Source organism: Pezoporus occidentalis, unplaced genomic scaffold (genome assembly GCF_034315485.1).
Source record: "Pezoporus occidentalis ecotype Australia unplaced genomic scaffold, CSIRO_AGI_Poc_V1 ctg7, whole genome shotgun sequence".
Lineage (NCBI taxonomy): Eukaryota > Metazoa > Chordata > Aves > Psittaciformes > Psittacidae > Pezoporus > Pezoporus occidentalis.
In genome coordinates, this window is record NW_026916052.1 from 10,504,072 (window position 1) to 10,530,076 (window position 26,005).

General features: G+C 39.5%; 1 protein-coding gene and 1 non-coding gene across 6 annotated transcripts; both read right to left on the minus strand.

Moving 5' to 3' along the window:
- Positions 1-2,172: 2,172 nt before the first annotated feature.
- Positions 2,173-21,097, minus strand: KATNA1 (katanin catalytic subunit A1). 5 transcript variants are annotated; one of them, XM_062641789.1, is made up of 12 exons: positions 20,968-20,986; positions 19,875-19,979; positions 16,103-16,277; positions 15,326-15,483; positions 13,143-13,326; positions 11,385-11,506; positions 9,882-9,987; positions 9,384-9,542; positions 8,183-8,309; positions 6,522-6,656; positions 6,126-6,252; positions 2,173-2,515 (listed from the first exon to the last, which is right to left on the minus strand). In XM_062641789.1, exons 3-12 carry the CDS (start codon positions 16,271-16,273, stop codon positions 2,317-2,319), a joined length of 1,488 nt encoding a protein of 495 aa, XP_062497773.1. In that variant the 5' UTR covers positions 16,274-16,277; positions 19,875-19,979; positions 20,968-20,986; the 3' UTR covers positions 2,173-2,316. The 5 variants fall into 5 exon arrangements, 3 of the variants coding, with proteins under 3 accessions (XP_062497773.1, XP_062497771.1, XP_062497772.1); XR_009969087.1 differs by lacking the exon at positions 19,875-19,979 and adding an exon at positions 4,955-5,133 and having other exon boundaries at positions 2,380-2,515; positions 20,968-21,097; XR_009969088.1 differs by lacking the exon at positions 19,875-19,979 and adding an exon at positions 4,955-5,163 and having other exon boundaries at positions 2,380-2,515; positions 20,968-21,097.
- Positions 21,098-21,326: 229 nt separating this feature from the next.
- On the minus strand, positions 21,327-21,397 carry TRNAG-GCC (transfer RNA glycine (anticodon GCC)). Its single transcript has one exon. It is a non-coding gene; the product is annotated as a tRNA-Gly (tRNA).
- Positions 21,398-26,005: the final 4,608 nt, after the last annotated feature.

Below are 26,005 nucleotides of genomic sequence, written 5' to 3' on the forward strand. Positions count from 1 at the left end.
AATTGTCCTGCATGCCAGTTGTAGTAGGTCTCGCTTTCCCAGCACAGGAGCTGACAAGGATCCAAGGTACCAGCTAGGGAAAAGGAGGAGGGGAAGATATAATACACATGACAAGTGACTCTCCCCACCCCCAAAACCTAACAACTACTCAAAAAACCCAACTCTGTTAGGATGGCAGCAGGCTTTTAGGAAAGGCAACACCTCTTATCTCCCCATGGATAGTAGCTCTCGTTACAGCCCTTCTAGTTCTGCCTCATTCTCAGAATGTCTCTTTACCTTTTAAACACATGGTATAATGCATCACTGGCCCTTCCCTCCATACAGGAACTCCCCTGGAAGGTGTTGGCATCATCACGTTCTGTGTTTCAAAACAAGATGAATCTGAGCTACAAATTCAGTATCTACAGCTTTCCCCACCACCACCACATCTTATGCAGTTGTTCGTTTTGTTCATTTAGAGTGAACAGGGCTGGTTGAGTACTAAAGTTTCCTTTTAAAATGAGGCTTACTTTAGAAGCTCTCAAAATGTATCATGCTTTCAGTCCAAGTGGCCCCTTACTGTACTGCTTCCAAGGACTAATGCTTACCTACTTTCCCTTCTTCGTCTGATGACAGATTGAGTATTTTGGTTTCCTTGCAGTGAATTGATTTAGGAGAAGAAATCTTTTCCCGCAATACAGCTGACAGCTATACACTGATCTTAACACAGAAAAGAAAGTATTAAGAAAACCCACTTCTTCAAAATACTGCCTCTGTTTAAGTCTGACACATAAGACTATCCCTTTGGAAAGGAAGACATAAATTTCCATACTGGAGGTGGCAGTCTGTAAAAGCACCCATGTGTACACTCACCTGAACATCTGCATTTCTGGGTTCATCACAGCTGGTCCACCCAGGGATTTAGCAGGAGCTCCCAACATCATCTGCCTTGCAGTGTCTTACCAGAGTGTCTCATCAAAAGAACTGCTCAAAGCCCCTTCTCAGAGTGTCCAGCTGTCATTTGCAAGACAGTGATGAATTTTAAGTACAGAAACATGATGTTGACAATAACATCATTTACACAACTGTGCACTTGGGATGCATTTGCCTTCTGCTCAGGCTGCAACTTTTCATTATCATCTGTCCTTTCCATCTGCCTTGCAGCACCTGAAAAGACACAGGAGCAGGAATTCCACAGCCAGTTTCGTACAGTGCTTCTTCACCAGCTGAAACAAGTCTTGACACATTTGATTCATGAGACACCTTGAAGTTCAACTGTAAGCAGAACTAGAGCCAGCTGCTCCGAGATGAGCTAGCAGGAAGAAGTACTTCCAAAATAAAAGATGGGCAGAAATCATAGGTGGGTTAATTACAATGACCGCTGTCGAGCAAAATCTAAAATGATGACCTAAATGGTCACCGAAGAACCAGAGAACAGCTCCTACATTCCACTTGTCAAGTAATGTAAGAAAGGAATTTAGACTGTGCATCAATTGTGAAATCAGGACTATGAACAGACACCAACTAAGCAGAAACCTAACACACAGGCTGCCATATCAGAACAACCTTACCAAAGTGACTGTGTAGTGTAAATCAGGACCCATGTGACCAGTCTGGAGTTCTGAAGTTTACAGTACCGCACAACCAAGAAAGAAAAGCATATTTTAGAATTAGTGCCAGAAAATTTTTGTTTTCCTTCAGACTTACCAGGAGACTGCACCTGTGACCTGGCATCATGGAATTTGTTTACCCTGGCTGGATGTGCTGTACTCTTAGTAAATAGATACTGTAAACCAGTGATGATCCTACCCCCTGGCTTAAACTTCAGTTGAATCAACTCACTGTTAATAGTGCATGGGTTGCTGTTCTAAATCTCAACCTTTGGATGGGCTCTTTATTAATATCTTACAGACAGGGTAGAATTCTCCCAAGATCAGCTAGCAAAACCATCTATATGACTGCATCTTGCTCATCCCACTTCCCAGTTCTCAGCATCCCTTACTCATTTAGCAGGGCTAGTTTGGTTTTTCTTGGTGTAATGGCTGTTTTTCAAGAATAAACCCTCTGATGCAAGAGGTCTAGTATTAAATTTAAGGAATTTTAAACTCTTGAAGATCAAAGCAGATCCCATCACTATCTTGTGCATTTGAGACCAATGGGTAACTTTGGATCTGGTTCAAAGAGAGCCAGACAGAATTTGCATTAAAAAAAATTTATTTAGACATCTGTTGCTCTTAAATTACAAAAGTTAAAAAGAGCAGGCAGTGAAACAACACATTATTTATTACTTCTAAAGCTGTTTTAAGACGTAAAGTGACTTCTTCAAAATAAGACAACTCAGCATGATCCAAATTCAACTATCCATTTCTCATATTTCTCAATGTCCGCAGCAGATACAGATTTAGAAACCTTCTTCAAAGCTATTTCAAAGTCTTCCATAGTTGTTGGCATGTGCATATCATCTCGGGAAAGATTTCTTATTTCTTCTGGTGTCAAGCCTTCAATGCGCCTTCTCATAGCCATCAGGGATGCATCTCTAGTAAGGATGCAAGAAAAAAAAAAGAGTTACTCAATACGGGATGGTGGCTCAGCTGTTTGAGAGGCTTCAGCACAGCATTCCAGTCAAACTGTTGCTTTCAAATAGGTAAAGAATTGTAAACTTTAACAGGATCTTTGAGTGCTTGTACAACCTACAATACCATGCTATCAGTATTTTTCAATCATGGATTTATCCTCACTGGATCTCTGAACAGCGACTATTCATAGGAGAGGACTAACTGGTTTATCTAATGCCACTGCATGTCTATGACATAGCTGCCATTTACAGTATCTTCAAACAGGAACAAGACAAAGTAATACTTTCACTCCTCCTACATACAGAAAAAGTAACTGGAATGCTTTAAACATTTGCTGGTCCAAACAGGAATCCCACTTGAAAGAAAAAGGGGTCAACAGTATGTTCCTCCAACCTGTAGGTTCACAGCTAAATGTTAAACTACATAATCTGTTCAGCTTGTAGCTCCTCAAACTTCTAGCCTCTATAAGCATTAAGTGGCTTTACAAGTGTCATTTTCTTGATGCATTAAGTTTGTTGGCATTTGGATTTCCAACAGTAACATCCGTACGAGCTGCTGAAATAGTTAATATCTAACGCTAAAAGACCAAAGCTCCTGCTAATTCATTGTTATATAGCTTATAATAAGAAGAAAATGCTACTTATTTTAGGTTAAAAAGATGCAAGGGCAATCCTGGAGATATCACAATAGTGTATCATATTGTATTAGTGAGTGAGAAGCCAGAGAGAGAACTTTTACGTTGTCTTCTAGGAGGATTTAGAATGATGGTTTCAGCATATTCTGTTCCAGCTTCACCCCTTCCTCCTAAAGGAAATCATAATTGACAGACTTCATGAATTTCACAGAATCATGGAATGGTTAGGGTTGGAAGGGACCTTAAAGATCCTCTAGTTTCAACCCCCCTGCCAGGGGCAGGAACATCTTCCACTAGACGGGTTTGCTCAAAGCCCCATTCAACCTGGCCTTGGACACTGACAGGGATGTGGCAGCCACAGTTGCTCTAGGCAACCTCTGCCAGTGTCTCACCACCCTCATAGTAAAGAACTTCTTCCCAATATCTGACGTCAATCTCCCCTCCATCAGATTAAAGCCATTGCCCCTTGTCCCGTCACCACACGCTCTTGTAAAAAGTCCCTCTCCAGTTTTCTTGCAGCCCCCGTTTAGGTACTGGAAGGCTGCACTAAGGTCTTCCTGGAGCCCTCTCCATGCTGAACCACCCCAAATCTCTCAGCCTGTCTTCATAGGGGAGGTTTGTTTACTAAATAATTGTCAGCAATTAGAATGCATACTACAGTAAAGAGAATTTCAGAACAATCCCAAAAAGTTGCCTTGTTAAACTCTATCTCAGTCCAGTATCACCACGATTTGCTGTTGTTAACATTTGTGAACAAAGAGCCAGTGATATACCTGGAGGGAGCATCCCTAAGGCCTTCAACCTTCACAGTACACTCAAAACAACAATCCAAGAGAAGTTCATAATTACATCTGCTATGCAATTTAGCGATTTCCTGAATGTCTTATTATAATAACATTTCACCTACATTTTCCATGGTTACATACTGACTGTTCAGAACTGCACTGTTATCTCTGACTGGGTTTCACTCCAGCTCAGAAAACCTTGGATTTCACCTCCAGTTCTTTAAGGTAGTAGAATAATTTGAGAAAACCAGAGTTCTTGGTTCACTCTTTCTTAAGTTTTGCTCCTGTCATGAGTGAGGACACTAGCCTGCAAGTTTGAAATTTGCTTATATACTGCAAGTCTCAACTACACAAAAGCACTTTTAAATAAGCCATATGTCTTTTTGTCTCAATGTAAATGAGACAATTATGTGCAACATCTGTTTTCCTGATACAGTTAACAGGCTAATACAAGCACTTTCTTACTAATTTCAATTTGTGCACCTCCAAACCACAGTTTGTCTGGATTTCTGGTTGCTGCCATGTCAGTCATCTCTAAGAAGACTGCCACAAATGAAAGACTCAAATATTTCTTTGTGGGTTTGTGTTTGCTTGCTTTTGTTTTTTTTTTTGTTTGGTTGGGTTTTTAAGTTCTGATTAAAGAAAAAAAAAAGCAACAGTGCGTATAAATATATACATATATGAAATTCACTGAAAAACATTACAAGTATGCTGACTTTTAAACAACTGTATTGCTATCCAGTATGAAATGGAATGACAGAAACCAAACACTGAACAGACCAGATGACACAAACTGCAGCTAAAATTTACTGAAGAGTAGGCCAAACAAATTCTCTTTCACATAACATGAGCCTATTAGCACAAACTGCTTTCAAAGGACAACCAACAGCAAGACCAAGCAAAATACCACCACAAATTCATCTCACAGACCTACAAATGAAACAAATCTGCCCAACACTGGTTCAGAACAACTAACATACCGTTCTTTTCCCAGACACTGTGTAAGGTTTGTTGAGGAAATAGTACTGAGGCTCCAAACTCTTAGTTCAGCCTGAAGCGACCCTGCTGATAGAGCCTTTGGTGGCAGTTTTGCATGCAGGCTACTCGCATTCATCCCTGCACATTGTCCTTTCAGCTGTCCTGACAAGTGTTTGCAGAGCTGTATTAGGAGTCAAGGCAAGAAATGGATCTGTGTTTCAGGAAAGCAATGAGGAGGTGGTTTTAATACAGAACATTTCTCTTATCCTGTTCAAAGTACAGCCCCACAGCAGTTGGCACTAGCACAGCTAAGAGCTCAAGCCTTGCACTGCCACATTTCAGTGCTGCCCCCAAAGCCTGAAAGTACATTTACACAGGTGCTTATTAGATGACAACAGCATCTTACGAAGTTTCAGTTCTTTGTTCATTACTGCTGTTTCCATAATTTGCCATTGCTCCAACTGTGCCAGTGCAAATCTTCAGATATACATCAAATGACTGATACTAAGTCTCTCAGGAGATCAGTCCTTTCCTTCCGCTTTCAATTTCTGAAAGCGGAGACTGGGGGAAGGGCTAAAAAGTATTTTCAGTAATTTAGGCTATAGAATAGGCTCACAAATGATTGCATGTAAACATGACTGAGGGGAAGGAGCAGAAGAAAACTTAAACCACTCATCACTAAAGCCAACATGCGGAGTACACAGCTCATACTGTCACACAACGCAGTGTACCTTTTCTGTGTCACGAAGGAAGAACACTCCATGTTTTTACTTTAGTTATTGTTGCCTCTGCCACTATTGCCTCTTACACATGGATGTTCGGCTAAACTAGCGTAACCTCAGCAGAATGACTGCAACTCTGCAAAACTTAGTCTACCATTCTGTGGATGTTCCTCATGCAAGGAATTTGGTGTACATGAAAGAACATGGAATTTTACCTAAATCATAGTTTGTTTAGATTCCCACGTTGCAACTGCTCTCCATCATTATTATATGAAAATATCAAACAGAAATCTAATTAATTAATGTAGTATTTTACCTTTTAGCCATACATAGAAAACAAATTACAGTCTGTTTTTAATCCAACAATTTTAATCATGTAAATTACTTTACAAACAGTTTTCTTAAGACAGCTTGTAGCAGTAGTAACACAAATGATGCAATGTTAACATACCTGCATACATTGGTAATGTCTGCACCCGAGTAACCCTCCATTTTCTCAGCTATATTTGCAAGGTCAACGTCATCAGCCAATTCCAGCTCTTGTAGATTTATTCTTAGGAGTTCCTCTCTACCTTTTGCTAATCAAAGAACAGAAAATTGAGTCTGTACGATTTGCTTTCTGAAGATAAATAATGAACTGCAAAATGGTGAGAGGAAGAATGAGAGCAAAAACACTGTACTTGCTACAAAGATAAATGTTCAATGTTTAGATTTAAACTTGTTCTGAATTAACAAATTAATTTCATACATGTATAAAATCTTTAAACCAGGTGATCAAATGTAAAGGAATATTGATAAAGTTTAGGTTTTAGTCTTTCCAACCACTCCTCTCCCCAAGTCTTCCCACCTGATGGTAAAGGAATATAAATTCTCTTTTCTAGTCTCCGTCTTAAGGCTTCATCAATATCCCAAGGAAAATTAGTAGCAGCAAGTACCATGACCATTTTGGAAGGATCATCATTTTCAGTAGCCCCTCCAACACCTGCATTGGAGAAAAAAGAAAGCAAAACGTACATGTTTCATGGCATTTCATGTAGAGATAACAATATCCACAATTCTGTAATATTAAAGCAGCTACCATAATGCCCTTTAGTGAGTCTAAGCACAACAGAATAACTAAGGGCAACAGAGTGCAGTTTTTCACCTGTATGACAGCCTGCAAGAAAAAATGGAAACTTCGTTTAATTAGGAGCAGCGGCATAGGCCACCACTCAGATCACCAAGGTCCTCCCTAACATGGCAGGAACAGTTTTACAGCAGAGCTGGTTGGATTTCTGACAGTACAGTATTTGAATTTTCACATCAATGTCCGGTAACAGCATGTGAGAAAAAACAAAATAAGCCCCCCAAACCCATCAGCACACCAAAAAAACAGACGCTTCCCCCCGCAGTGTTCATTAACAGCTACACAAAAGCAGCATTTCTCCCCTACAAATTTTTTTCACTTCTAATTTTAGGCCAAACACTTCACATACACAGGTGGATTCTTACAAACTGCTGAAGTGAATGCTTATTTGGTGGACTGAATAACAACTTCTCAGAGAGAACACCTCTGCGTTGAAAGTACCGTGAAACTGCTGCTATATACAAAAGTTAGTTTCATTAAACCTGCTACTCTCTGCATTTACTGGTTTTGCTTATAGGACTAGGCTGTGGAATAGCCTAGTCTGCCTGAAAATCTGCATACAAAACATCATTTATGAGTGTCAAGCAAAAGGACTTCTAATAGTTGTTACTAATAAAATTAGGTTATGTACATACTTGAGTTATGAGTATTACAGATCTGCTGCTATTTAAAGTCAAACATAAAAAGGTATCAGCAACAGAGAATCAAATATACAAATCTTCTGACTCATGTAATTGTACCACAAATTACTCCATAGACTAGCACTTTTCAGCTGCCCTTCTCCTTTCTCCTTGCTCAGCAGAGTATAAAAAGGATGCCTCTATAAAAACTCTGCAGTGTTACCTACTTTTAAACTTCGTTGATTTGTGAAACATTAACCAAATAGCTGTAATAATCTGTGGTTTAAAAAGAAAACAGTCCCAACCACTTCTATAAAAAAAAAATTGCCTTTTTATTTATATATTTAAGTGGGAAAAAAAAAAAGGATCCAAAATAAACTAAGTGCAATGATTGCTTTGAAGTCTAAACTGGAACACATGACAGTTCTTTTGAGCCACCTTTTCCCTGGTTTTGGAGAAATGATATGCTAGGTAAAGACTGAGAGCAGCAGTTAATACGTTTTTTCTTCTATATTTTTGGAATCTTTGTTACTCTGGATCAGTAATATAAGGTTGTTGCTCAGATGCTGAAAGACTGTTAGATAACTGGTATATTTTTTTCCTTCCACACTGACAGCTGGAACAGCACAGTTTCATCTTTTTACCCCAACTTTATGTAAGACTTTCAAAGAAATCGCTTCTGAAGAATGAAGTTTTGATTGATTATTTTTCCTCCCTCAAGTTTCCTCCAGTCCAGCACTTCCCAGCAATCAGGGTATTTACCATCCATCTGAACTAGCAGCTCTGCCTTCACACGTCGGCTAGCTTCATGCTCCTCTGAAGTTCCCCTGCGACTACAGATAGAGTCTATCTCATCAATAAATATAGTTGTTGGGGCGTAAAATCGAGCCTAAAGAAAGCAAAAGATAAAGCAGAAACTGAAATAGCAGTCTACTCACATTTAAGAAACAGCAGCACATTCAAAACTGAACGAGTATCAGACAATACCTAACCTTCCCTCTCTGACCACTGCACACAACTACAGAGCAGCTGTGCATTCATTAATACCATTTGAACAGCATGGGTTTTGGCAAAGTCCTGTAATTGTTAGGGCTATAAACAATGTTTAAAAAGCTAAAGGCAGTTTTACAGACATCATAATAACACAGTAAGACTTATAACTGTGAAAGTCCTCAGTTATTCAAGCAGGAATAACAACTCAAGTTAAAGCTAGGACATCATAATATGGAACCTGTCCAAAAAACAGGTTAACTGCAAAATAACTTTAGTCTTTCCAAAACCAAGAGAGGTTAAAGACAAGGATCTGGGAAAATAAAAGCTGTTGTCCTACAGCAGTTGAGATGCTGTTCATTATGTATCTGCATTTTTGATTGATCATATTAAATGAGTTGATATCATGCCTATCAAACTATGATCTTGTATTTCCTGATTTTTCTGACTACTGTAACTGCAGCTCTGCTGCCCCCTTCAGTACCGAGCACCACAGCAAACACCAAATGCAGACCTATTAACACATGGAAAAACATAAAAGACTACATGTTCTGAGCCAATTTCAAGTGTTATATGCTCTGAAGACAACTACAGTTTGTAATTCCACTTATTTTAAGAACAAAAAAACCACCCACAACAACAAAACATGCACAGCCTAAGCAGGGTTCTCACCCAGAAAGCATTAGATTCCACCTTCACTTTTACATTCGAGTATGTTCTACAGTGCTTATCAGCTTATAGTGAGCTACCTCTAATATAAAAAGATAACCCTGAAAATAAAGATAACCTATTTTTTCCATTTTTATAAAGCTATTTAAGAATAACCAGATCTCAGCCAAATCAGACGGTCCTAAAATGTTTGACGCTTGGAGAGCTGTTTATGTTATGACTTCTACGCCTTAGCTAAGTTTTACTATTCCACAGGTAATTCTACTTCATTATCTCACTATTTATGTTCAGGAACTTCAATCACCATTTCAAACAGTAGACGAACAAGTTTCTCAGATTCTCCTCTGTATTTTGAGGTAAGTGTGGAAGAAGAAACATTGAAAAAAGTAGTCTTGCATTCAGTCGCTACAGCTTTTGCCAGGAGGGTCTTTCCAGTACCAGGAGGACCAACCATCAGAACACCCTATTAGAATAAAAACAAAAGAATCACTTTCAGGACAAGAATCAAAACAGAGACAATTTCACAGTTTAGCGGTGTAATATTAAAATACTAGATGTAAACTTTCCCATGAAGAATTATTCAAAGGTAAGTAACTGATTGCTATTACAATAATACAACATAGCTGAAGACAGTGTATTTAACCAGCCGACACCTTTATTTTGTTAGTATTATTTACCATAAACTTTGTTACTGAAAAGTGGAAAGAATTTACATAAACTACAAAACACCTGAAATTTCTTGTTCCGCCAAGATCCAATCTCAGAATCCTACTTAAGATCACAGGATCAGATTTTTTCGTACCTTCCATGGTCTTCTAATTCCCTTAAAAAACTCCGGCATCCACATGGGCAAAACTACAGCTTCCTTAAGCAGCTTTTTGGCTTCTACTAAATCAGCAATGTCATCCCTGGCAAGAAAGAAGAAGTTGTTGGACAGATTCAGACAGGCTGCAAAACAATCAGTCCACAATTCAAAACAATATGCAGTTAAACTTATTATGTAACAGCTCTTCTGTAATTCAGGAAGAAAAGTTGAATTTATTTATGCTCTAGTGTCAAAAGCCTACAGAAATAGATAAAAGCCTACAGCAAAACAGCTGACATCTGACTAGTAGACTGCAGCTAGATGCAAAAGCAACGAGACACAACTCTTTCATGAGGGCATCATTGATCTTATTCACAGAAAGAATAAGCAGGATAAGGCAAGTTGTTTAAACTTATGGTAGTTACAGATGATACTTTCTTCTTTTGCCAAGAGGTTGGCTGCCCATGAGACCTGAATGCCAGCTTTCATTGGTATGAGAACAATTTACCGAAGACTGGAAAACAGAGTTGAATTTAAAAGAATTTTTAGAATTCTTTTTCAGAGTTACAAAATTATTAGTTCTTAGATATCTTATAAGCTGGTCTGATTTTCCTGAGGTTAACTCTTAGGCATTTCACTTATCAGCATTTGCCCAAGTAATATTTTGGTTTCAAAACGTATCTATACGAAGAATTAGTTTCAAATCTGAAGTTTCAATTTAAGATACAACATGAAAACTGAAACATGTATTTACATGTTAAAGTGAAATACATGTCAGCTGCATGCATTAACAAGTTGTTTGTGGGATTGTTCAAGCCTGGGTTTTTTTTAAGCCTATTTTATTTTCCAGAAGATCTTTGATCATTTAATCCTCACAAAAATCACCTAAGTTTGGAAACATTTGCAACACAAACCAAGCTTTGTATAAGGTTTAATATTTATCACATTTATGTAAAGGTACTGGCACATGATTGTATTTTATCCTGGCAGTCACAGCATGTCCAACAAGATTTCAAAGGGTTCCTATATTGACATAACTTCTTTGTTAATTGGTTTACTATCTTGGTATGCCTCTGGGTAGCAAAACAGGTTTTTAAACAAAGAGACACTGGCAGATACTAGAATCTTCTACATTGCAAAAGACTATCTAAAAAATCCATTTTAGGACTCTTAGAAAAGTTTGAGAAGCTTTGTGTGCTTAGGCTGGGGTTTGAGCAACCTGATCTAGCAAAAGATGTCCTGGGCCATGGCATGGGGTTGAACCAGCTGGTCTTTAAAGGCTCCTTCCAACCCAAACTATTCTATGAATCTACGGGTGGAAAAAAAAGTGTTCTAAAAATATTCAGCCACACAAGAAGTTTAGTCGCCTATTTAATCAGTATAGAAAACCTGTAGGTACTTTTTATGCGCAACCATATGCTAAAATACTTTAGTCTTGTCATATTACATAAGAGGAAAAAGAAATAACTCAGAAAAACTGTCAGCAGTATTCAAACTTACCATCGAATGTTGGGATTCTGAGAAATTATATCTCTTTCCAAAGCTTCTACTAAATCTTTATCATATCCAGTACTATCAAATTTCTTTGGCTCAGCCTCTGAAACCTCTGACGCAGATTTGTTCTACATATAAAAGATATAACATAAGCACTTAACAATGGTTATGCTACTAATGGATTTTTATACAAGTCCACAATAGCATCATACTTCTAGAAGGCAGCAACATAAACCAGCATAAAAATTATGAAGCATCCATATTTCTGGTGCACTGCAGGATCTATGTGGTTCTCCCAAAATTCTGTACTGCCCTCATCCCATTTCCTTCTCCAGGAAGGAAATGCCAGCATATTGTACTGATGCAGTTCCTTTGCTTTAGTAGATAATCAAAACTGCATGCACCTATCGCAGTACAAAAATGTTTCTTCCAGAGGAATCAAAAACTTTGAGACAGTAGCTACGTAGGTGGAATTATACGTAAGGCTAGATCAGAAAGTGTCATACTAAGCCAGAGTATCTCAAATCGTGTGTCATAAATATGCCATATATATGGGAGACCAAAAAAACTAAGCAGGACTTCCATATGAAGGATAAGAAAAGGTGATCTGCAGGAAGACCACAGAAGTAAAAAAAGAGCTAATTAACTGATACAGCAGGAAAGCAGAAGCAAAGAAGCTATACAGCTGAAAGGGCTCAAACAGCAGAGACCATGCAACTGAAACGAAATAAAATGCAATAGACATACCCCATTTTTTATACATTTAACAGCAAGCACTTGTGTTGACAGAACAACTGTAAAAAAAAAAAAAAAAGACCTACCCTGTCTCTGTGTGTTTTTATCCATACTGAGAGAGGATTATCACTCAAAGACAATGTAATTTAGCTCCCAATAAAAAATAGTAGCTTACATCACTAAACAATTCCACCCTTGTAGTTTATACTACTTCCACAGGCCATGACATCTTGCCACAACATATGGTGGATGAAACTATCAAACTGTTACATCGATATTTGACTTATCCAGACTCTGGAAAGCTTAGTGACTCTGGACACTAAGCTTTCTCTGGAAGCTTAGACTCTGGAAAGTTTAGTGTCTTCAGTATGACCTGCTACTCTGGTCAGTTAAATTTATGGAGACCAGAGCACAAGCAAAACTTAAAACACTCTGACTGCATGGATCATTTCCTCTCATGAAGTATGTTGGGATTCAGTTTGTTTTAAACTGAAGAGTCTGGAGCTAATAGCAGATATCAACCAAAAAATAAGAAAAGGCAATTAAACAGATTACAATCTGATTACAAAATTACAATTAAACAGATCTTGAAATACTTTGGAAAAGGCAAGTCAGTGCCAGCCTAAAATATATGAAAGCAAGGACACCCCATTTGAACAAGCTCTATCAGGTTCAGCTTCAATAATTCAGATGTATACTATATCCAAGTTGCAGTAAACAAGCCCACATTTACCAGATCACTTCCTCCAGAAGAAGGTTTAGTTTGTTTTTTCAGGGTTTGGCTGTTTGGGAGTTTTGGGGTTTTTTTTTTTTTTGTTTGATTGGTTGGGTTTTTTTGGGGTTTGTTTGTTTTTACTTAATCTGTAACTAAGACTGTCCATAAAGCAAAGATACCTTATAAAGTGCGATTCAAATCAGCATGCTGATTGAACAGAAGAAACATTTACAGGCATCTAATTTTATAATACACTCAATATTAAGAAAACAAGACTGAGTTTCTCAACTTCATGAAGTTATTTGCAAGTTTACCTTTTCCTCTTTTCCTTTATTTTGCTGATCCTTTTTTTCCCGGCCGCGAACCGCCTTCCCTTTATCACTGGGATTTCGAGAGGATGGACGGTGAGGGCCTCTGACAGCTGCACTCACACGATTATTGTGACCTCTGCAATCACTGCATGGAACAGACTGACGTTTTCTAGGTCCTGGCGAAGGTCTAATTAGTTGTAATATATGAAAAAAAACTCAGTGTAAAGTCACTGGTGAGCACTACAGAACCAAATCAAGGCTACAAACTAAAAAGCCATTTTGCTCAAAATAAAAATCTGCATGTCAGAAACAAGACAGACACTTTCAGATAGTCACTGAAAATCCACTTTTCCTTTCCCACAAGCTTACGGCTCGTTTGCTTAAAACAAGCTCCTTGCTTTGTATATTTCATAAATAAAAGTAATCCTAGTATTATGGACCACTCAATATATATCAGGATCCAGTACATTCATAAAAGCTGTCTTTAACCGAGTCACAGCAGCAAGTTTGTCACAACTGTACATCTCTCTTCAGTGTGAAATGCATATTAGCCAATATGAATATGCTAATGGATACGATCATATGTGTTAAGGTCTTTTCACTCTCCAAATGGAATATCTACCAACCTATACTTTTACTTATGAACACCCAGGCATCTCTAAATTCCACCACAAAGATCAAAATAAAGGAATAGCATGATTACACATCTAATTTCCACCTACATTTGAGTCCTGCTATCTCAGTACAGGAATTTACTGTGGTTATTCCAATGCAACATGGCCTAAGTATTCACCATGGCTTTTTCGTATTATCACAACTCAATGCTTCACCAGATGGCAACTTAAATGGAACAGAAACAGTTATCTCAAGTCTTTCCCATTTTAGAAACACAAGTATGTGTATCTCTTCTCTAGAATGCTTCAAAACATTAGGAGGGTTCTACCTCTGAGACTCTATTCTTCCAGAAGGTTTGAATGAAATTGGGTAACAGTGTTCCTAGTTATTAAATGAGATCAACAGAACAGCGTGATCACACAAGATCCATTTCTTTCAGAAGTCAGACTTAAAATCATTTAAAAAGGAAATGTAAAAATGTACCCATAAAAACTGAAGTTAGATATATGAGAAATAGCTCTTAAGTTCAAAGTCTCAAAGAACAGCTAAGCTCATCTAATAGTCACTTGATGTCAAAATGCACAGTTCGTGTCTGCTTTGCATGCACTCCTGTTCCCTCCTTCAAGCTACTACAGGCATGTGTCAGAACCTGCAGTTAACCAGTTCAGATAGTTAATTTCAGGGAAGTGGGGGTGTGGGAAACAAACACTAGCCCCACAAAACAATGTCTTTTTTTGCTGGTTTAGCATTCTGAAACAGCTAATCAACACCAACAAAGAGGAAAGTAAAAAAAAAAAAAAACAAACAAACCTCTCAGGCAACTATAGAGGGTAGGACTATCCATCAGCAGCAGCTGCACTGTCAAACCACACCACAAGGCCTTGGTTTCACAGATACTAACCCAGCATAATTCTGAAATAAGCAGGCTTGCCTGAAGCTGCTTGTTCCTAGCCCTCCCCTTGAGCTTATGTTAGCTCAGTTAGGCTAGGACTGACCTAGCCTAACTGACCAGTTCAAGAAGGAGATCAGGGAACCACATTGCTACACAACAGAACTGAGCTTGGACACTTCTAAATTTTATATTATTCCGATAACATGTCTTCATCCTTTTCATATCAGCTACATGCAGAATCATTTTTAAGTTGGTAAGAAGACTAATAAAAGAATAGAGTTGAGCTGCAACAGAATGACAAGTTTATCTTAAGTCAGGGAAATACAAAACCACCACCTCTCTCCCCTCCCCCCCCCCCCCAAAAAAGAACGGGAAAGAGCAAACAAGTAACCAAACAAAACACCTTTCCCAAAACAAAATGCCTCTACCCACCCCCAAAAAAAAAACAACAAAAAACAAGGACCAAACTTGACATTACTGAAGTGTACACAAGATAAAAGCCCCAGAATGTTCTGAAGCAGGCTGCCTCAAAATGACATCTCCTTGACCACAAATGGTGGCAAGCTGCTGGTGTGTTACACATCTAAGTTCTAGAACAAAAATTACACAAGAACAGGACAAAGTCAATGCTCACTTTGCCCTGATAAATGCTAATTTAGGTCTTCAAGTTTCCTCTTACCTACGTTCAGCAGGTACTGGCAAAGACCAGACTTCTGCCTCATGAGCTGGTAATTCTTGTTGTGAAGCTTTCAGTGGCGTACTGTCTAGTTTAAAACTCTCTAGTGTTTTCATTATATCTTTTACATGCTTAGCTTCCACACTTATCTCTTGCCAAACCTGATTAGAAAAAAAAAACCAAAAACCAACAAAGTGGATTAAGCACATTGCAAGTAAGTTTATGAGTCTTCATTTCAAGCCTGTGTAATGCCTGGATATTAAACAAGCTACCTGATCATACAGAAAAGAATAACACAACACAAGCACTTGTAGAAACTTTTCAGTACGACAGAAAAGAACACAACCTTGTAGAATCAGTGTTGATGAAAAAAATGGTGGTTTATGTTAAAGATATATTAACATGGTGGCCACAACTCAGTTTCTATTAAGGATCTAAGTCACACTACTGAAACACTGAGAAGGAAATAAGACTATTCAAAATGATACCAGCCTACAAAACTTCAGCATAACAGGGGCACTCATCAGCAGGAAGCTGACAAGTCAGGCAGTACACTGGATCCCCAGGGCTATGTTCCATTGCCTGTTTTGTCATCATCAGAGCAAGAAGTCATAAAGATTCCTTAAGTAAGTCTATAAAATAACAAGGAAAAATGCCTACATATAACAGCACTACAGTTTATCAGAGGACAGTGCGAGTATTTTTATACTTTACCATGACAGGCAATTTTTGCTACTTTAATGCTTTTCCCTCAAAATAGTCCAGAAAAATATTATTCACCTGTTGCCATTTCTGTTGCAGATATGTATCTCTGACAGAGTAGAGATACTTATTCATTTGGTCAAGAACTCCCTGGTAGTAGACCATTGCAGAGTCGTAATTTCCCAGTAAGGCATATTCACGGGCCAGCTTTACATTCTCGCTGATCATAACAATGCTCATGTTCAACATGAAGCTGAAAAAACAGGAAATATTAAGGAAAAAATTAATAATCCCAGGATCAGAACACATTTTTTAAACTATTACCTCATTTGGCATTATCAAAATATAGAAGCTGGAAAGATACTGCTTAGAAAAAAGCCCTAGAATGAATGCAATTAATATGAAAAGATAATTGTTTCTCTGTTACTAAAAATTCAGCTCTTCACTTCCTAAAATTGTTTCACACAATGAAGATCCTGTTGAAAAGCATAGATAAGATATGCAGATTTAAATGTACCATTGCAAGCCACAACTGCATACTCTCCTTCCCTCTTTATTCTATTCTAAGATAGATGGCTATTTTACTGTTAGCATTACACTGTCCATACTATAGCCTGCAGTTTAAGAAAAACAACAATCCAACAAACAATAAACCAAAGCCCATCTCCAATATGAATTAAGTTTTGGGTTGTTTTTTTTGCCTTAACATTCCATGTATATAGGCTACAGCTGAACAGTGAGTGTGTAGATACTCACTTTATTTAACATACTGTTCAAACTATGCTACTTTTCCCTACCAGTGGTTTAGTTGGCTTTGTTGTTTTTTGTTGTTTTTTTTTTTTTTTATGGAGCAAGCATTATGAACTGCAACCACTTCCACTCTGCAGCACTAGCACAATCAGACCCTTTCCATTAGAATAGATCAGAATTATTATTTATACAAATACTGTATTATTTGTATAAACACACAATTGCCAGTCACCACTGCCCATACAGCAATCAGCCTATGTTCTTATTTGTTTCTTACATATTCCACCCCCTTCCTTCTTCAAGATACCTGCACTGTGTCCACTCTTCCTGTCTCTTGCACAGCCGGAGTTTCCCCACTCTCCTAATCTCCTAGAACCAAGCACAGAAAACATTAAAATAAGCACAGAAAACATGCTTGCAGGAGTCATCTTGCTCTCATTCTGGTACCTGTACCCACTACCAGGAACAAGCAATTGCAGAAAAGCAACTGCAGCTAAGCCCTGGGATGAAGCATACTTGACACAGATCAACTATTTAAAGAATGTAAGAGGTACTAAACTCACATGCGCAATAAACAGACTGAAGACTCAACACATTTCAAGACCAGGTCAGGGTCAAATTCAGACAAAGTATAGGAGGTTTCAGAAGCTACACCTTGCACACACCAGACAAGCTACTGTTCTAAAGAGGGGCTGCTAATTACAAGTCAAACATTTTATACCTTCCACTGCTTTTTCTATGCCCTTCCCAAGCAGCTTTATGCATGGACTCACAGCTAATCTGTTTCTGAGCCAATATTCTCTTTCTGCTTCTTTTCTTTTTCTTCTCCTATTTCCCCCGGAGCAGATAGCTGCTGTGAAAAGCTTCACCCTGAACAGCAAAACTCTTAGCAGCAGAGGAGCTGAAGATATGCCTCTGACAGCCCACACCCATGCGCAGAGAAGGGACCTGTGGGGTTGAGTCTGTGAAACGTGCTACCCTAAGAACCTACACTATATAATCTCACTCCAGCCGGAGGCTGGCTGAGCTGGCTACAAGCTGATACAGTTAATGTGACCAGAAACTACAAAGGCTGCCAAAACCCAGGCTAATTAGGCTTTGGAGGCACAGTTTGACTTTGGAGCCTTGCTGGTTTTTACCTCGGGAGAAAAAAGCCTGAAGGTGTTTGTCAACTGCTCTGTGGATCATCACACAGGTATTATCAAAGTTTTCCCTGCTATATTTAGGAGCAAGCTTTTCCACTCCTGCTCATCCTACCAGATACACCTGTTTGCCTGTCCTGAGAATTCAAACCGATGACTAATACTGCTAAAATCACAAGTTGAGCAAGATGCTAATAAACCTTTTAAAAATTAAGTAACAGCAAGTTACTAAAGCCAAACTAGACTGTCAAACACAGAGAGAAGTCACAGATAACTATTCTTCCCCCCCCCAAATGTTGTAGAGCAATCCAAACAGAACAGCAATTCTGTTTAAATACTGGGATGTAGGGGAAGAAGCTTGAAAGAGTAGTTTTCATCTGGAAATGTTAAAATAGCCGTAATAAAGCAAGACAGAAGACAGAGAGAGGAAGGACATAAAGGACAAGGGGGTGGGGGGGAGAAGGCGATCACTTAAGTTTATAATGCTTCCAACATAACCAAAAGCAGTAGTACCAATGAAAACCCATGAATCTACCAGTTTAATCTGTGGTACTGAAAATGCAAGAGAATTTAGTGTAAGCTAGAAAACAAATGTAATTTGTTCCTTCATTTTGAGTCATAAGAGCAGAAGATGTTGAAGTGGCTTCTGAATACAAGGCTCTTGTGTACAAACAGGGCAGAAAAAGCTGCTGACTCTGCTTATGTCTGGACATGCCACTGCTGCTGCCACTTGAATACTGGCAGTGTCAGAGCTGATGCAGTAATGTATGCCTGTAGCCTTACTGCACCTGTAACTGAAGATGCTGAAGCAGTTTTAAGACGGGGAAAAAAAGGAGTTAAGAGTACTAATCTGAACCCAGATTAAAGTTTGCAGCAGAAAGTCACACTGTGACAACTCAGGGTGGCAAGACACACGCGGAACAGATGTGAGCATGCACAGATCCAAAGTTAAACCAGACCTGAAGGAATTAAAAAAAACAAAAACCAAAAGCAATACACAACTAATCCTGCACCTAAGTATTTACCAACAGCTACTATTATTGCATAACAAAATGTCAAAGCAGCAAGGCTGCACGTTATCAGCCATGACCTTTCCATGAATCATGCCCAGTGAAATTATCTATGTTCCACAGCAAATAGTAATGAGCTTGTAAGGTTTACAGTGCACAGGATATAAAGAAAATAATCTAAGCACTTTTGTCTTGCAAGTTTAATTCTACACTGTGTACAAACACACATGCTTCACAGTAAGAATACTTTCTACACTAGTTATCAGTATATGTGGTTCCCTGAAATTAACACAGCAGAAACCCATCAAATTAACACACCGCTAGTAACCGAATACATTTTCTCATTTGCTGCAAGCACTTAAAATACTTCTAGAGTTTGGAGCAGCTCAAAGTAGTGGAGCCTGAAAACTAAAGAAAGTTCAAAATACATAAAACTTTTCAGAATGAGTGTTTAGAACTTATTTTTGTATTTTATTTTAAAGATAACAGCCTGACCATCATCAGGAAAACACTGGGAATACATCATGACTCTAAGGAGTTATCACAAGGAATGACTCTAGGTAATTTCTGCTTATATTCATACATTAGAACGTGGGAAGGTGTAACTGAACACAGCGCCAATGCTGTTTCACAAAGAAACCCCCTGCAACTTTAAAAAAATTAAGAGATTAATGTTGGGATGCAGATGTTGGAAGATTGAAGTTGGGGTCCAGCAGTTACTACAGGGTACCCAGCAGCTACCCTTCTGACTTGGAGAACAGCACCAGCCATACAAGGAAAACACCTCTAAAGAGTCCTTCAGTCCAACCTTAATGTTCGGACTAAGCCGGAGCCCACATTTCCATTATTTCAGGCTGCTATACAGGCTCTGACATCAGAGCCACCATGTGAAATTCAGAAAAGTTCTCTCAGCAAACCAGAAGAGAAAAAACAACGTAAAAACCCCACCCAAGTAATATTTTTCAGGAATCAGTTTGTGCTGGTGACACAGCGGCTTGGCATCACCTCTGACCTCCCCTGCACCTTTAACAGTCTTCTTCGTGACATCCACTCCTAGCAACATTTGGTGTCAACACGGGATTGTGTTAATTACTTGGGAAATAGAAGAGCTGCCAGACTTACTGGATGTGAAACAAACTGGTTCTCATCCACTCGTATTCAGCAGTAGTGAAAAAAACAAACACCAGGAACAACAGATACAAGCATACCTAGCTGGTTACTGAAGAAAAAATTACTGAAAAAAAACCTCAGTATACAGATACTCTATTGTATTACCACAACATGGCCTTGAAAACATAAAATCTGCTGGCAGATTTTAAGCCAAAAGACTTTTTTTTTTTTTTAAAAAAGTCTTTTAAAAAAGGTATATTACTCCCTATTTCACAAGGGCTGGAATTCTCTCAAAAGGTCAGTGTTAAATTAACAAGTTTCTCAGAAAATTTAGAAGGCGTGGGGACCTAGAACTGATGTCTACACTGCTTCTCTCTGTTCGGAGAGAAAACTTGACTATCTGCCAAAAGTTTACTCCCTTAAAGGAAAATAAAGAGGCGGAGAGCGAAAGAAGCACGAAGTGCAGCCCAGTGTCCGAGCCGGTGCCCGCGGTGCAATGGCACCAGGGCAGGGAGCTGAGCGGCCATGCACCTGCAGCCACCCGCGCCTCCATTAACTTTGGGGAATCCGCGGCGACATCCCGTGAGGCTCCGAGCACGAGTGAGCTCCAGCAAAGACTTAAGACCGACGAGGCCGGTGTTAATAGTCACGGGTGTAGCGACAACAATGACCGTAGCGACTCACTCCCCAAAGCAGGTCCCGGCCCCTGGGTCGCAGGACGAGGGAGCCGGAACCCTCCTCCCGCCCAGCCCGGGGGGAGCTTCCCCTCGAGGCTCCCCATGCCGCCCGAGCGCGGACGTCGGTCCTCGCCTCAGACCGGCGGACGGGAAAGGTGGACGGAACCCCCAACGGTCGCAAGTGGTACGTGTGGGCGGAGGACAGCCCAGCTGCCATGAGGAGCAAAGATACCAGTGTTTCATCGCTCACTTACTCCTCTCCAGAGCTCGGCCCCACCGCAGCAACAGCTCCCAGCAGCCACAACCCCTTCGCTCGTCTCTCCTTCCTCCTCCTACTGCCGCTGCAGCAGCACTAACTCCACCCCCGACCTACGGCCTCCTCCCGCCGCCGCCGGCAGTTTGAAGGCAAATCCGGCTGCGTCACTTCCAGCCCGGGCAGACGGCGGGGCAGGCTATGTGGGGGGTGATGGGAAGGGAAGGTCCATCCAACCATACCAGCCACACGCTGGCTTCTGTTTTAGCAGTACGACTGACACCCGTAACTTTTTTTGGCTTTTGTTTAACTTTTAAGGAGGAAAAAGAGCAAAGGGAACAACAACAAAAAAGGTAGAGTTGCATTGGCCGGGAATCGAACCCGGGCCTCCCGCGTGGCAGGCGAGAATTCTACCACTGAACCACCAATGCTTGTATAGGGACTGTTTTCCGCCGCCGTCCGTCGAAGGTGAGAGGAGTGCGGCGCGCCTGCGCTGGAGCAAGCGTTCCAAGGGCTGGGACTGCCCCACGGCGTCCGTTAGAATATCCGCGGCGGCAGTGAGGGGCGCTCAGCCGTGCTTGGGTCTAAACGGCATTATATTTCATCTCATAGGTAGAGATGTATTCAATGGTGGAAAGATACCTTAGCCACCTTAGGCATGTCGGTTATATTAAAAACGCTGCTGTGAAATAGTGCTTGAATTTTAAATGTATTTTAACATCAGACTGTGTTGGTATGTATTGCCGCAGATGTAACCTGACAGCAGCACATGAGAGGCCTGAGAGCACAGCTAAGCTATAAACCAACCCCACTAAGTTCATACCTCTGAGGAGGAAAGACGCAGCGTGGTGAGGAACCACCAGACTGGGCCTGCCCCAATAGCAGGCTGAGCAGAATTAGGATCAACCTGTAAAGAGGGGCTTCCTTCAGCTAATTACATTCCATAATCCACGATGCGGTTTGCCTAGTGAATAGCATTTATTGATTTCTAGCCACATACTCATTGCTTTGTGACTGTCTCCACCTCTTCAAGCTGTTAAAAAGGGTGGTGTTCTTGGAAAGAAAACCACCTCATGTGCTACTGGTCCTAGGAAAATCATATGCTGAGACACGTTCCTTGGGTATGGTGCCCCTGTTGGAGCAGTTAACCTACTCAGCTGCTTAGCAACAAATAGGATCTAAAGGCTGGGCACAATGCAGGAGGTTTATGACAATCCATTACAGTGAACTCAGAAGACCTGCAGCATTATGTAGTCTTTTAGTTAAGTTTATCACATCCATTCCTCCCTTCCACTTTTCTATTTTTACCTGTTTAACACTGTTAAATAGGCAATTTTAGTCTCTCCCTTTAAGGAGTGCCTGGATTTAAAACAACCCTTCCTACATTACTTTAGCTGTAAGATAAAGCTGGTGATAAGTTCTGTCAATTCTAAACATTACTGTATCACATCATTTGGTTGATGAGAGCTAGAGAGATTACCCTCTTTCCATTTGTAGGTGGCTAATGAATGAAAAATGATGCCATACTTCCACTCACTCCCCTCAAACCAAAGGTATAAGGATATAAGATAGTCTCTGCAATAAGACACTGGTTTCTGCATCAGCAGTTTGACGTGCACTTAAAGAAGTGGACTTTCTCAAAGACTATCCTCCCTCCTAATAACATGAAAGTTGTTATATGTCATCATATTTCTCAAGAAAAGGAGCAGCTTCATGATACATGATGTATGCATAATAAATAAGATTTAATTATTTTGATGAGACCGGGAAAGAATACTAATAAATTGAATTCTTCAACATCAGAATGTATACTTTTGTGAACAGGTTACAGACATGAGATGACAGCCAAGTACAAGTACATTTCTGCTATTAAACATGCGATTTTTTTGTTAGCTAGTAGAACTGTTGCAGGGTAAAAGGGACTTCAGGAGAGGGATGTGAAGAAAAATAAACACACTTGGGCAACTTCTGTTTACATTTGGTATTTGATGAGCAAAACCAAGGATTTAATTTCTTATAAAGATCAACTGTAATTTTTGTATTACACAGCAGGTGTTATGCTACAGAAACTGATTTTGAGAAAACCAAGAGTTTCTAAAACTCAGGAATGTCACCGATTACCAGCAGCTGGTAATTCAATCAGGCTGGTCACAAGTGTTGGAATTGTCTCTCTTGTTCTGAAGTAACTTCTAAGTAAGCATCAACCATCCACTCAGGCATATGCCCTTGGTCAAATACACATACTGTGCTAACAGTTCAGTCAGCATAGGCAAGGAAGCTGCCTGTGCTGGGTGTAGACAGAGGAAGTCTGCTGCATGAAGGGGACGGACGCTCTGGGTACCTACTGGAAAAGCATAAAAGATGCATGTTCTTTTCACAGGAATATCAGGGGGCTTAAAGATGTTGGTCCCAGCCACCACCACTACTTAACCCCATGAAACCCAGACATATCAGTGAGCATTTCAAGATCACGTATCACCCAGGTATGCAGAGACCTGGTGAAAGGGGGATGCCCATGTCATGACAGAGACAAGTACAGAATACTCAAAAGATAGGTGAGTAACTTGCTATAGGCGTGGGATAACGCAACATAATGTCAAGCTTACTAACTGGGCGTGTAATAAATGAATTTGCTTAAGCAGAGTAGTGCTGTGGTCTATGTATTTAATTGGAAGATCCAAAAGAACCAACAATCAGAAGGATATTTATAATACAAACATTATATATACATATACACATATGGAATATATCTATATATATATATAGATATATATAAATCCGTAAACTTGAATAGTGCCTTTACCAGGAGCATCTTAAGGCATTCAAACATTTTACGACGACACTGACCCAACTTACAATCTTTTTGCTTTGGTTGAATTAAAGCAAACAGATTTTAAGGTCTGATCTGAAACACCAAAGTCATCTGAAACCAAAGCCTAATAGTATCTTGGCTGGCAGCAGCAGCATCTAAGAACCCACCCACTGCACTGTCTGTTAGCTGAATAACATTAAAGGGAGTCTAAATAAATCATTTCCACTCACAGCTTTGCAACAGCAGAAGATACTTCAGTCTCAAAGAAACTTTCTAGCCATATATCCTACAGATTCTATTACAAATAGAGGATAGAAAAGACACAGCAGGAGGGCCTGCCCTAGGATAGAATGACACTGAGTATCAAACAGTATTTACAGTACAGGTACAGGATTATAGAACATTTTATAAATACAATTAGTATGTATACAAAAGAACATAAAAGAGAAATTTGCTTTCATGCTATACAAAGTTAAAGTAACCTGAACTAAAACTTACTGCAGAATTCCACAGCTGCTGGTTAAGAGCCTCTCTGCTCACCTGTCTGTACAAACCAATCCCCATCATAGGTCACCAGTGAAACACCCATGTTTTAAGCAGCAGCTATGAAGAATCTCAACAGACTCCAAATGTACGTATGAAACAAGAAGTTTCAAAACATGGGTCAGGCACAGCATGTTGGACAGTTGTGACAACATTTATGTAAAACTAACTTTCTCAGAGAACTTGGACTGTAACACAACTGCATTTCTGCAAGAAAATATACAATACTGCAGCATATAGGTGGCAAAATTCAAACAAGGTATACTACAACTTCTAACACAAGGTAACAGAAAATGCCAGAAGCATCTACCATATTCTACAGGTATGAACTCTCCCTATATTTCTTTAAAAATGGCAGAATATTTAATATTTCAGTACTTGCACATGTCCTTAAAATAAGCAAACAGTTTTGCTTTTATGAAACTGCAGTGATGCCTTTACAGGACTTTTTTTTCCAACACACTGGCTAAAGACCACTTATAGTGTAAAACTGGATAAACCATAATACAATGCAAGCAGAGGAGAAATATACTCAGATTAGAAAAAAGAAAAATCAATTTTAACAGTCAATTTAATGACGAATTGACATTATTTTCTCTGCACACTTCACAAATGGTGAAGCAGGCTTGATTAAATCACCTTTAACCAGTAATATATTATACTTTACTCCAAGACAAATAGACCAGTTTTACTGGGATACTTAGTATGAAGGAGGATAACTTTAAAGTTTATTTACATGGAAAACAATCTTTTTTACATAATACATAAAATGGAGCAGTTATACACTGCAGCCACTTTATAATATTTAGGCTAAATGAAATGAATCTTAAAAGCTATTCTATTTCAACTGTGGAACAAGCAGACAGAACATGAATTTTATTAAGATACAAACCCATTTTCATTACAGAAAGTAACTAACTACCCACTTAGGAAAAGAAAGCCACATTCTAACCATGATAATGACTTCACAGTAGAGGGATTAACTTCCACAAACATTTTCTCCTGTGACCAAGTCTGTTTAAGATGTTTTCCCCTGCTTTGGCAGAGAAGGCTGCCAAACTGCCTTTTCTGCAGTTTACTCCTTCCTCAGTTATGCCAATATAAATCAGTTTTTGGACCACAATGGAAACTGGATCACTCAGTTGAACACTTTTAGCATTCAGAGGTGTCTTGTAAACACCAAGCAGTTTTCTCACTGATCTAGTATTTAGCTTAGAACTGCAGAAAGTTGCACTGGCACAAAGAGACACACACAGTAAGGGAACAAATGGTCTGAAGTGCACCAGAATTTCTTGAACCAGCTTGGTGAGAAAAGTAAATTAGTACCTGGCGTTTGGTGCAAGAACAGTTATGAACACCAATTTCATGATTTTTAGACAATCACAATGCCAGTGCAATGGCACAAATAATTCAAAAAAGCATTAATGCTTACAGGCACAATATAAGATTATCCTTTGGAATTCAATTCCAAGGAGGAGGCAATGTTATAAAAGACATGAAATTTACTAAAAATAGTGCATTTTCTTTACCATTGTGTTAGCTTCTGGAGAAAGTAGGGAAGAGAGAAAGAGAGGTAAACCCCGTAATTCTTCCTGCCTCTCACCTGTAGCTCCTGGTCTTGTCCCAGGCAAGCTGCTCAGAGGGTTGCCCCGCCTCCCTGGTCCCAGCAATTTCAGCAGGCTCA